General features: G+C 37.1%; 1 protein-coding gene across 1 annotated transcript in view; it reads left to right on the top strand.

Moving 5' to 3' along the window:
- LOC115283417 (fibronectin type III domain containing protein 3C1-like) overlaps positions 1 to 9,630 on the top strand; it is a 122,132-nt gene extending 112,502 nt beyond the window's left edge. The window contains exons 24-26 of the mRNA XM_029929663.1: positions 168 to 334; positions 8,240 to 8,361; positions 8,859 to 9,630. Of these exons, the coding sequence (XP_029785523.1) occupies positions 168 to 334; positions 8,240 to 8,361; positions 8,859 to 9,197 (628 nt within the window). The 3' untranslated portion in view covers positions 9,198 to 9,630. The remainder of the gene's footprint in view (positions 1 to 167; positions 335 to 8,239; positions 8,362 to 8,858) is intronic.
- Positions 9,631 to 12,438: the final 2,808 nt, after the last annotated feature.

The raw sequence follows: 12,438 nt of genomic DNA, 5'->3' as shown, positions 1-12,438 counted from the left end.
ATGCACAACCTGAATTTTTTCCTTTTATATTGTACATACCTGGCTTCAAGTTGATTTATTTAGGCCTTACTGAGGTACTAGTTTCTAGTCAGATATATAGAGTTATGTGTACCTGAATACCTGTTGATTAATAATATTGCTTTTCCCATCTTGATTCCCACTCCTAGATTTTCTATCATTTACCACGGACCTTGTCAGACTCACAAAGTGAACAGACTGAGTGAATATACTCAATACAAGTTTAAAATACAAACATGCAGTGAAGCTGATGAGGGACCACTGTCTGGTATCTATACTTTCACTACAGCCAAAACTCCACCAGCCACACTTAAAGGTAATGGTCCTCCATTAGGTTTCTCCTGTTGTCCTGTTAAACCTATGAGTGCAAACATACAGTATCTATCCTTCTCCACCTGACTTATTTCGCTTAGCATGACACCCTCGAGGTCCATCCACCTTGCTACAAATGGCCAGATTTCATTCTTCCTCATTGCCATGTAATGCTCCATTGTATATACATATACCACATCTTCTTGATCCACTCATCAGGTGATGGACATGACAAAGCAGGACAGAGTATCCAATGGAAAAAAAGGCAGCCTCTTTAGCAGATGGTGCTGGGAGAACTGGACAGCAACATGCAAAAGAATGAAACTAGACCACTTTCTTACACCCATACATAAAGATAAACTCAAAATGGATGAAGGGCCTGAATGTGAGACAGGAAACCATCAAAACGCTCCAAGAGAAAGTAGGAAACAGCCTCCTTGACCTCATCCACAGCAATTTCCTACTTGACACATCCCCAAAGGCAACGGAAATGAAAGCAAAAATGAACTATTGGGACCTCATCAAGATAAAAAGTTTCTGCACTGCAGAGGATAGTTCTATTTTTAACTTTTGAAGAACCTCAGTACTTTTTTCCAGAATAACTACACCAGTTTTCATTTCCACCCACCGTTTAAGAGTGTTCCCCTTCCTCCACATTCTCGCCAACACCAGTTGTTTCTTGCGTTGTTGATTTTAGCCATTCTGTCAGGTGTGAGGTGACATCTCACTGTAGTTTTGATTCGTATTTCACTGATGATGAGTGTTGTTGAGCACCTTTTCATGTGCTTGTTGGCCATATGAATGTCTTCTTTGGAAAAATGTCTATTTATGTTTTCTGCCCATTATCCTTTTTTATATGTTGAGTTTTATAAGGTATTTGTATATTTTGGATACTAACCCTTTGTCAAATATGTCATTTGCAGATATCTTCTCCCATTCAGTAAGTTTTCTTTTAGTTTTGCTGATTTTTCCCTTTGCTGTGCACAAGCTTTTTATCTCAATGAAATCCCCATAGTTTATTTTTAATTTTGTTTCACTTGCGTCAGGAGACATACCTAAAAAGTTGCTGCCGCCAATGTCAAAGAGTCTACTGTCTGTGTTGTCTTCTAGAATTTTTATAGTTTCCTTTCTCACATTTAGGTCTTTCATCCATTTTGAATTTATGTTTGTGTATGGTGTAAGACAGTGGTCCAGTTTCATTCTTTCACATGTTGCTGTCCAGTTTCCCAACACCATTTTTTGAAGAGACTTTTTCTCACGGGATATTCTTTCCTGACCATACGGTTGTGAAGTTGTGGAGTTATTTCAGGGTTTTCTATTCTGTTCCCTTGATCCATGTCTCTTTTTGTGCCAATACCATACTGTTTTGATCACTACAACTTTGTAATAGCACCTCAAGTGTGGAGTTGTGATGCAGCTGGCCTGGCTTTTCAAGATTGCTTTGGTTATTTGGCATCTTCTGTGGCTCCATACAAATTTTAGGATTGTTTGTAATAGCTCTATCAAAAATGCTGATGGTATTTTTGTAGAGATTGCATTAAATGTGTAGTTGCTTTGGGTAGTATACACATTTTAACAATATTTGTTCTTCCAATCCATGAGCATTGAATATCTTTCCTTTTTTGTGTGTCATCTTCAATTTCTTTCATCACTGTCTTATATTTCTCAGAGTACAGGCCTTTTATCTCTTTGGCTAGGTTTATTCCTAGGTATCTTATGGTTTCCAGTGAAATTGCAAATAAGATTGATACCTTACTTTCTCTTTCTGCTGCTTCATTATTCATGTATAGAAGTACAACAGATCTCTGTTCATCAATTTTGTGCCTGTGATTTCTCTGAATTCATGTATCAGTTATAGCAATTTTTGGTGGATTCTTTTGTATTTTCCATATAGAGTGTCATGTCATCTGCAAAGAATGAAAGTCTGACGTTTTCCTTGCTGATCTGGATGCATTTTGTTTCTTTTAACTGTCTGATTTCTGAGAGTGGGACTTCCAATACTCTGTTAAATAACAGTGGTGAGAGTGGACATCCCTGTCTTGTTCCTGACCAGAGACAAAAAGCTCTCAGGTTTTCCCTATTGAAGATGATATTAGCTGTGGGTTTTTTATATATAGTCTTTATTATGTTGAAGTATGTTCCCTCTAAGCCTACATTGTTAAGGGATTTTTTCATAAATGGATGCTGTACTTTGTACTTTTTCCACATCTATTGAAATAATCATATAGTTCTTATCCTTTCTTTCATTAATGTAGTGTATCACAATCATTAATTTGTGAATACAGAACAACTTTTGCAACCAGGAATAAATCCCATTTGATCGTGGTGAATGATTCTTTTAATGTGTTGTTGCACTTGGATTGTTAGTAATTTTTTATAATAGTTTATTGTCAAATTGGTTTCCATATAACACCCAGTACTTCTCCCCACAAGTGCCCCCCTCCATGACCATCATCCCCTTCCCCCTCCCCCTCTCCCTTCAACCCTCGGTTCGTTTTCAGTATTCAATAGTCTCTCATGATTTGTGTCCCTCTCTCCCCCCAACTCTCTTTCTCCCTTCCCCTCCCTATGGTCCTCTGTTAGGTTTGTCCTGTTACACCTATGAGTGCAAACATATGGTATCTGTCCTTCTCTGCCTGACTTATTTCGCTTAGCATGACACCCTTGAGGTCCAGCCACTTGGCTACAAATGGCCAGATTTCATTCCTTCTCATTGCTATGTAGTACTCCACTGTATACATATACGACATCTTCTTGATTCATTCATCAGGTGATGGACTTTTAGGCTCTTTCCATGATTTGACTATTGTAGAAAGTGCCGCTATGAACATTGGGATACATGTGCTCCTATGCATCAGCACTTCTGCATCCCTTGGGTAAATCCCTAGCAGTGCTATTGTTAGTATTTTTTGAGAATTTTTTCATTCATGTTCATCAGGAATATTGGCCTGTAGTTCTCTTTTTTAATGGAGTCTTTATCTGGTTTTGGTATCAGGACACTGCTGACTTCACAGAATGAGTTTGGAAGTTTTCCTTCCTTCTCTGATTTTTGGAATGGCTTGAGAAGGAGTTAATATTCTTCTCTAAATGTTTGGAAGAATCCTCCTGTGAAGTCATCTGGCCTGGACATACGTTTGTTTTTTGTTTTTTGACTATTGATGCAATTTCGTTGCTGGTTTTTGGTCTTTTGAAGTTTTTTGTTTCATTCCTTCCTGTTTCAATTGTGGTACTTTATGTGTTTCTAGGAATTTATTCATTTCTTCCAGGTTGTCCAATGTATTGTCATATAGTTTTTCATAATAGTCTTTTACAATTGTTCATATTTCTGTGGTGTTGGTTATTTCTCCTCTCTCATTTGTCATTTTATTTGTTTGTGTCCTTTCTCTTTTCTTTTTGATAACTCTGGCTATAATTTTGTCAATTTTGTTAACCTTTTCAAAGAACCAGCTCCTGGTTTCATTGATCTGTTCTATTGTGCTTTTTTGTTTGTTTGTTTCTATATCATTTATTTTTGCTCTATCATTTATTATTTCCTTCCATCTGCTGGGTTTAGGCTTTATGTAATGTTCTTTTTCTAGTTCCTTTAAGTGTAAAGTTAGGTTGTTGATTTGAGATTTTTCTTGATTCTTAAGATCTTCCTGTATTGCTATATACTTCCTTCTTAGGACCACTTTTGTGGCATCCCAAAAGTTTTGGACCATTGTGTTTTCATTTTCATTTGCTTATATGTATTCTTTTATCTCTTTTTTTTCCTGGTTGACTCATTCATTGTTTAGTAGCATGTTGTTTAACTTCTATGTGTCTGTGGCTTTTCCATATATTTTCTTCTGGTTGAATTCAAGTTTCTTAGTGTTATGGTCAGAAAATATGCATAGTATGAGATCAATCTTTTTGTATCTGTGGAGACCTTGTTTGTGACCTAGCATCTGATTTATTCTGACTAATATCCCATGGGCACTTGAAAAGAATGTGTATTTTGCTGCTTTATGATGGAGTGTTCCAAATATATCTGTTAAGAACATCTGGTCTAGAGTGTCATTCAAAGCCATTGTTTCTTTGTTGATTTTCTGCATACATGACCTGTCCATTGACATAAGTAGAGTGTTAAAGCCCCCTACTATTGCTGTATTATTATTAATTAATTCCTTTATGTTTGTTATTGTTGTATATACTTGGGTTCTTTCAAGTTAGGGACATAAATATTTACTATTGTTAGGTCTTCTTGTTGGACTTTCTCTTTTATTATGATATAGTGCCCTTCTTTATCTCTTGCTAAAGTCTTCGTTTTAATGTCTAATTTGTCGAATATAATTATTGCAACTCTGGATTTCCTTTGACATCCACTTGCATGATAAATGTTTCTTCATCCCCTTACTTTCAATCTACATGTGTGTTTAGGTCTAAAGTGAGTCTCTTGTAGGCGGCATATAGATGGGTGTTGTTTTTTTTTAATCCAGTCTCACATGTCTTTTGATTGGCACATTTAATTTATTCACTTTCAAAGTAATTGATAGATATGCATTTATTGCCATTTTATTACTTGTTTTGTCATTGTTTCTAGAGATTTTCTCTGATCCTTTACTATCTTTGTTACTTTTAGTCTTTCCTTTCCACTCAAAGAGTCCCCTTCAATATTTCTTGCAAGACTGATGTAGTGGTCACAAACTCTTTTAGTTTTGTCTGAGAAACTCTTTCTCTCTCCTTCTATTCTGTATGATAGGCTTGCTGGATGGAGTGTTCCTGCCTGCAGATTTTTCCCATTCAGTATTTTTAATATACCATACCACTCCATTCTTGCTTGCCAACTTTCTGTTGAGAAATCTCTAACTAGCCTTAGTACATTAAGGATTTCTTTTGTATTGTTGCATTTAAGATTTTTTATCTCTTGTTATTGCCTGCTTTTTTTTTTTTTTTTTTACAATTTTGATGCGAGTTATCTGTGCCTCCTAGACCTGGACGTCTATTTCCTTCCCCAGATAAGGGAAGTTTTCATCTATTATTTCCTCACATAAATTTTCTGCCCCCTTTTCTTTCTCTTCTTCTTCTGGGATTCTTATACTATGAATGTTACTACCTTTGATGGAATCAGTAAGTTCCCCAAGTCTCCTCTCATGTTCCATAATTCTTCTTTCTCTCTTTTGCTCAGTTTCATTATTTTCCATTATTTTTTCTTCTAGGTCAGTAATTCATTCCTGTGTTTCTCACAGCCTGCTGTCCATTGCTTTGAGCCTATTTCCAATCTCATCTATTGGAGTCTTCATTTCTGATTCTTTTTTAATTCTTTTATCTCTGTGGTAAGGGTCTCTCTCATGTGTTCAAGGGTTTTCTCAAACCCAGTGAGTACCCTTATAACTGTTGCATGCAATTCTCCATCAGGCACATTACTTATATCTGCTTCACTTAGATCTCTCCCATAGCCTTATCTTTTTCTTTCATTTGGGAAAAATTCCTTCATCTTGGCATTTTGTCTAAGTTTCTGCCTTCTCTGTGTTAGAAAAGCCAGTTATGTTCACACTTCTGGATGTAATGACTTTATGAAGAAAAGCCCATGTAATTAATGTCCAGGATCTGGCAAGTCAGGGAGTGTCTCTGGTGTGTGCTTTGTGTGCTCTGCTTTTGTGTTTTGGCTGCTTTATCCCTCAGGCTAGTCATCTTCACAGGCTCCCCTTGCCTGCTCTGGGCAGTTTTTGGCTCTATCCTGAATCTGGTGAGTGTTAATTAGGTGTGCTCTGGTCTGCTTGAGAAATGAGACCTGCTACTACTTCCACTAAAACCGAGTCCCTTGCAGAAGTCTCTGATTGGAAAATGTGGCGTGGGCAAGGGTTTGTATTGGTCTTCTAGGGGAAGGGCCCATCACACTAGGACTGAAACAAGCTTGACTGAGAAGGGCAGAATTGCCAGAGGACAGGGGCGTGGGGCTTGGTGTAAGCAAGTTAGGCAGCCAGTGTAGATGCCATGCTGCTTCCTGCAGGTGGCTCTGTGTTTATGCTTTAGTGGCAAAAAGGGAAATATGGTGCCAGCCAGCTGCTTTGTTCACAGAGAGGCTTCTCCATAAATGACTGCCTCTCAGGAAAGCAATCCAAGAAGAGTGAATAATCTCCCTCCCATGTGCCCCAGGCATTCTTCAGATCCCTGTTTCCTTGCTGTCTGCCCCTGGGTTGTTTGCCTGCCTCCAAGAGCAGGGCAGTGCCCCCAGGGCTCTATCACAGCCAAGCCTATTAACCTTAAAAACTCCAGCCCTTAGGGGGTACCTGGGTAGCTCAGGTGAGTATCCGACTCTGGCTCAGGTCATGATCTCACAGTTCATGGGTTTGAGCCCCACACCGTGCTCTGTGCTGACAGCTCAGAGCCTGGAGCCTGCTTCAAATTCTGTGTGTGTATGTGTGTGTGTCTCCTGCTTGTGCACTCTCTCTCTTTCAAAAATAGTAAACATTACAAAATTAAAACAAAAAACAAAAATTACAGGCTTTAAGACCTGCTGGTTGCAAGAACTCACCTACCTGCAAGAAATTCGACCTCTCTCATTTTCCACTCCAACAGCTTTGGGGAAACATTCTCCTTGTGTGTTTCCTTGTGTGCTTCTCTCTTTCTCACCCTTTCCAACTTCAGCTCCCTCCCCCATGTAGTACTAGTGATCCATATCTCCCCTAAACCATGTCTCCACACATTCTACCTTTTTCACTGTGGCTCTTCTCTCCCTTTAGCTGTGTAGTATTTTCTGTCAGTCTTCAGGTTTATTTTTGGGGTATGGATGATTTGATAGTTATCTAGTTGTGCTCATTGGACACAACAAGCCTAGGATCCTACTACTTTGCCCATGAAAATATTTTTTAAATATCTTTGAAATAAATTAATCCAGCCAATCATTCTATTACCACAGCTATTTTTTAATAGAAAGAAGCAACGTCCCCAAATGGTAAGTAACCTAACTAAAGAACACTATGAGCCAGTAGCAGAGCCAAAATTGGAATTGTAGGTTCCTGATCCCCATCACAGTTCTCTTTCCACTTTATCATGGTATCCATTCTTGCTATATCTCACATTTTCTGAAACAGATTAATACACAAAAACATCACCTGATAGGTATAATTATACTAATTAAAGCTAAAAAATGAATTTAGTATATGGTACATATTTGTACATACATAGTAAAAATTTGTAATTTCATATTTCATAATTAGTACATATTTGGTAATTTCTGAAACTCTGGATTTAATCTCCTTATTTGAACAGTGAAATAAAATGTTTTCTATAATACAAAGCAAGGCCAATTTATAGTCATGAAAGCTTGAGCTTTGAGTGTTTTTTCCTTCCTAGATGTGAAATTCCATTGTTTCAATATTTCCACACATAAGTCCAATCACTATTATGAAGTAGTTTGTTCTCAGTGAAAAGCTAACTGGTACATATTGGAATTGAACATGACTTAGTCCACAATGCCTTGTTCTCTTCTGACATATTTAAGCCCCATTTTCCTGAAATGTAGAGAGACTAATAATATGAAATAAAGATTCTGCCTTCCTTTCTTCACAGAGTTACTGTGATCCTAAAATAAAATCATTAATATGTGTGAAATGCTTCCAAATGTATGATGTACCATATAAGCACAATACAAAAGATTATACCAGTAGGGATTAAACAGTAATAAAATTTGTAGTAAGATCTTACTAAAAAATAAAAACATTCATTATTAATTGATAGTTTTAAGTTCTTAAAAATTTTATTACAATCAATAAGATACCTAATGGTACTGCAAAAGGCTTTACATTAAGAGCTATACTGTATATTTCTTAGACTAAGCCTATATAGACTGCTTTTTAATAGTCATGGAACATTGTATCAGATTTTGACATGTTCAAGGTCATGTAAGAAAACTTAAAACTTCTATACTGGAATTCTCTTTTCCTAGCACCTAAATTACAGCATGTGAATAGTAATACTTGTGAGGTCAAATGGGAGTCTTTGGAGCCAATAAAAGGAGATCCCATTGTTTACAACCTTCAACTCATCACTGATAAAGGAACTGACCTGGTAAATTCTCACAAATTTAGTCTTTAAAATTTCATAATTTTATATCCTACTTGGATTGAGCTCTTGTTATGCAATAAGACATCCTTTAGAATGTTTAAAGTAATGAAATCTTATCCAAAAGGCCTACCTTCTCCCTAAAGTTTTATGTATATATTACTTATTTTGGAACAATTTGCTTATTCACTTAATTAGCATATCTTGACTGAATGATTTGATATTTCTAGGTTTCACTGACCACATGCACAACTCCTTCTAAACCAAATGCAATTAAAGTTTAACAATTATAAGCCTTTGTTATTTCTTACACTGGACAAAATTACCTGAACAGTACTGGGCCCTCATGATATTATAGTCTATAAGAGTAATTTTGTTATTGTTGTGAACATATTTATGAGATGAATGGTTTAATTCATATTTTTCTTGCCATCAAAAAACTATACCATATTATTTTGTTTGGCAAAACAATTTAATTTTCATTTTGTCTCAATTTTCTTTAGATTTACAAAGGACCAAACACTTCATTCTCCTTTTCAAAATTTGTCACAAATTCACATTATCGCTTCAAGGTCTGTGCTGGACGCCAATATCAGACTTCTGCTGGGATACAAGAGCTCTGGGGACCATATAGCCCCAGCACTCTCTTCTCACCACATAAGCAACATCCAGGGCCTGGAAAAGGCGGTGGAAGAAAGGGGAGAAACAGCCCTAGTGAAGAGAAAAAAGTAAAGCCCAGAATAGAGATCAGTGATGATACATTTATTTTATTCCTTGTGATGGGATTTGCACTAGTTGCTATTTTGTGTGCTGTTGTAATTCAGTATTTTATAATCAACTAATTTTTATGAATTTTACCTTTTTAAGAAGTTCTAAAACGAATTACATCAAAAATAGATACTTCTAGATACATCTCAATTCTTACTTAAAAGTAAATCTCATTTGGTAGAAATCTTTGTAAGCATTCACCAAACAGCAAAAGAACTGATTTAGACTCAAGAAATTCATCGTGACAATAGAAGAGATTTTAGGAAATAGGTCTACTTTAAACTTGAAAATGTTAGCAACAAAAACAGTTCCACTGTTATGTAAAACTATCTAGAACCTCTCATGAAAACTATTTCCACCTAATTTTTCTAATTAATATTTCACAAGTTTTTTAGAATTATGGGAGGATAACAGCATTTTGGAATTTCATTTAGAAAAAAGTGGAAAAATCAATTCTATATGTCAACTTACAATCATATGAAATAATAAAAACATATATACCACCTATCTATACTGTAATTTTTTCAAAGTAAAGTATTTAGCTGTTCGGCTTGTGCTTTGACAAATACTTTGATAGTAAGTAAATAATAACTTAGGGCACTTTGGGAGTAGAAGTTGGAAAGTGGGGAGCCATTTTATACTATTCTAAACTTCTTAAAATACATGCAGTGGTAGTTACCTTCTAATCAGAATGACCAAACATAATCACATTTGTACATAGCATATTAAAATTATTTCTTTTGGGATGCCTGAGTAGCTCAGCCCATTGTGTGCCTGAGTTCAGCTCATGTCATGAACTCACAGTTCGTGAGCTCAAGCCCCGCGTCAGGCTCTGTGCTGACAGCTCAGAGCCTGAAGTCTGCTTCAGATTCTATGTCTCCCTCTCTCTCTGCTCTTGCCCTGCTCATACTCTGACTCTCTCTCTCAAAAATAAATAAACATTAAATTTTTTAATGATTTCTTTTGGTGATAGATAGCACACAAGGTAGTTCATGGGGAAGATGAATCCCCATAGCATTTGGCTTGGAAAGTGACAGAGGCTAAATTTTGTGGTTCCTTGCAACCAACAGGGCTTAAAGCCTGCAGTGTTAAAGGTCAATGGTCTTGGCTGGAATAAAGCCCAGAGGGCAGTGTGCTGCCCTGGAAAAAAAAAAAAAAGGAGGCAAACAACCTGCTGATATACAACATGGAAACAGCAATCTGAAGAGTGCCTGGACCACACAGTGGAGAGGTTATTCACTCATCTCAGAGCCCATCTCAGAGAGTGTTCATGGAGAGACCCCTCCAGGAAACTGGCAGGCATCATTTCCTTTTACCTAACCTTCAGCATAATTACAGGGACCCTGTAGCACCAACACTCACTATCTAACTTACTTACACCAAGCCCCACTCCCTACACTCCTATGGAACATCCCCATCCAGACACACTTGCCTCAATCCCAGCACAGTAGGCCCGACCCCCCAGAAGACCAGCCAAAAGCCTGCTCACACCACATATCCCAACATTGGAGTTTTGCAAAGCCTCAGTTCCAGTGGCAGTGACAACAGATCTTATTTCACAGACAGACTAGAGCGCACCTAGTTAAAATGTGCCACATTCAGGACAGGAACCAAACACTGTCCACAACAGGCCAAGAAAGCCTCCATAGAGAACTGGCCTGAAGTATAAAAGACAAAACAGCAGAGCGCATGCAGTACCCATTAGAGACACTCCCAAACATGCCAGGCCTGGGAACTAGGGGATATTACACAGAAGGGTGCTACAGTAGGACCTCTTCATAAGACCATTACCTTCCAAGTACAGTATATATAGTTGCCTTTCCTAACACAGAGAAACAGGCATGGAGACTTAGACAAAATGAGAAGACAGAGAAATATATCCCAATGAAAGAACAGGACAAGACCATGGCCAGTGATCTGAATAAAATAGATATAGGTAACATGTCTGATAGAGAATTTAAAGTAATGATCTTAAGAATACTCACAGCACTTGAGAAAAGAGTAGAAAACATGAGTGAGACACTTAACAGAGATATGAATAACATAGCAGAGATACAGGGCTCAGGAAACAAAATGAGAAATACACTTGATGGAATGAACAGCAAGATGCAAGAAATGGAGGAAGAAAACTAATAATCTAGAAGACAGAGTAATGAATGGAGAGTAATCAAGCTGAACAAAAAGAAAAAGAAAAAAACAATTATGCAACATTAAAATAGACTTAGGGAATAGAGAAACTAGAAATTGACCAAAAAACCTATGGGCAACTAATCTTTCTCAAAACAGGAAAGAATATACAATGGAATGAAGACAGTCTCTTCAGCAAGTGGTGCTGGGACAACAGGACAGCGACATGCAGAAGAATGAACCTGGTCCACTTCCTTACACCATACACGAAAATAAACTCAAATGGATGAAAGATCTAAACGTAAGACAGGAAGCCATCATAATCCTAGAGGTCAAAAATCTCCTTGACCTCAGCCGCAGCAACTTCTTACTCAAAGCATCTCTGGAAGGAAAGGAAACAAAAGCAAAAACGAACTATTGGGACCTCATCAAAATAAAATCTTCTGCACAGTGAAGGAAACAATCAGTAAAACTAAAAGACAACCGACGGAATGGGAAAAGATATTTGTAAATGACATATCAGATAAAGGGTTGGTATCCAAAATCTATAAAGAACTTATCAAGCTCACCACCCCAAAAAACAATTAATCCAGTGATGAAATGGGCAAAAGACATAGACATTTTTGCAAAGAAGACATCCACATGGCTAATTAACACATGAAAACATGCTCAACATCACTCTTCATCAGTGAAATACAAGTTAAAATAATATAAATTAAAATCACAATGAGATACCACCTCACATTAGTGAGAATAGCTAAAACTAACAACTCAGTCAACAAAAGATATTGGCGAGGATGCAAAGAAAGACAATCTCTTTTGCACTGCTGGTGGGAATGCAAACTGTTGCAGCCAGTCTGGAAAACAGTATGGAGATTCTTCAAAAAGTTAAAAATAGAACTACTCCACAACCCAGCAATTGCACTACTACATATATATCCAAGTGATACAAGTGTGCTATTTTGAAGGAACACATGCACCCCAATGTTTATAGCAGTTCTATCGATAATAGCCAAAGTATGGAAAGAACCCAAATGCCCATCGACAGATGAATGGATAAAGAAGATGTATACAATATGGTATTACTCAGCAATAAAAAAAGAATGAAATCTTGCCATTTGCAACTAAATGGACGGAACTAGAGGGTATTATTCGCTAAGCAAAATTAGTCAGAGAAACACAAATATC

Source organism: Suricata suricatta, chromosome X (genome assembly GCF_006229205.1).
Source record: "Suricata suricatta isolate VVHF042 chromosome X, meerkat_22Aug2017_6uvM2_HiC, whole genome shotgun sequence".
NCBI lineage: Eukaryota > Metazoa > Chordata > Mammalia > Carnivora > Herpestidae > Suricata > Suricata suricatta.
This window is presented reverse-complemented; position numbering and strand designations above follow the sequence as displayed.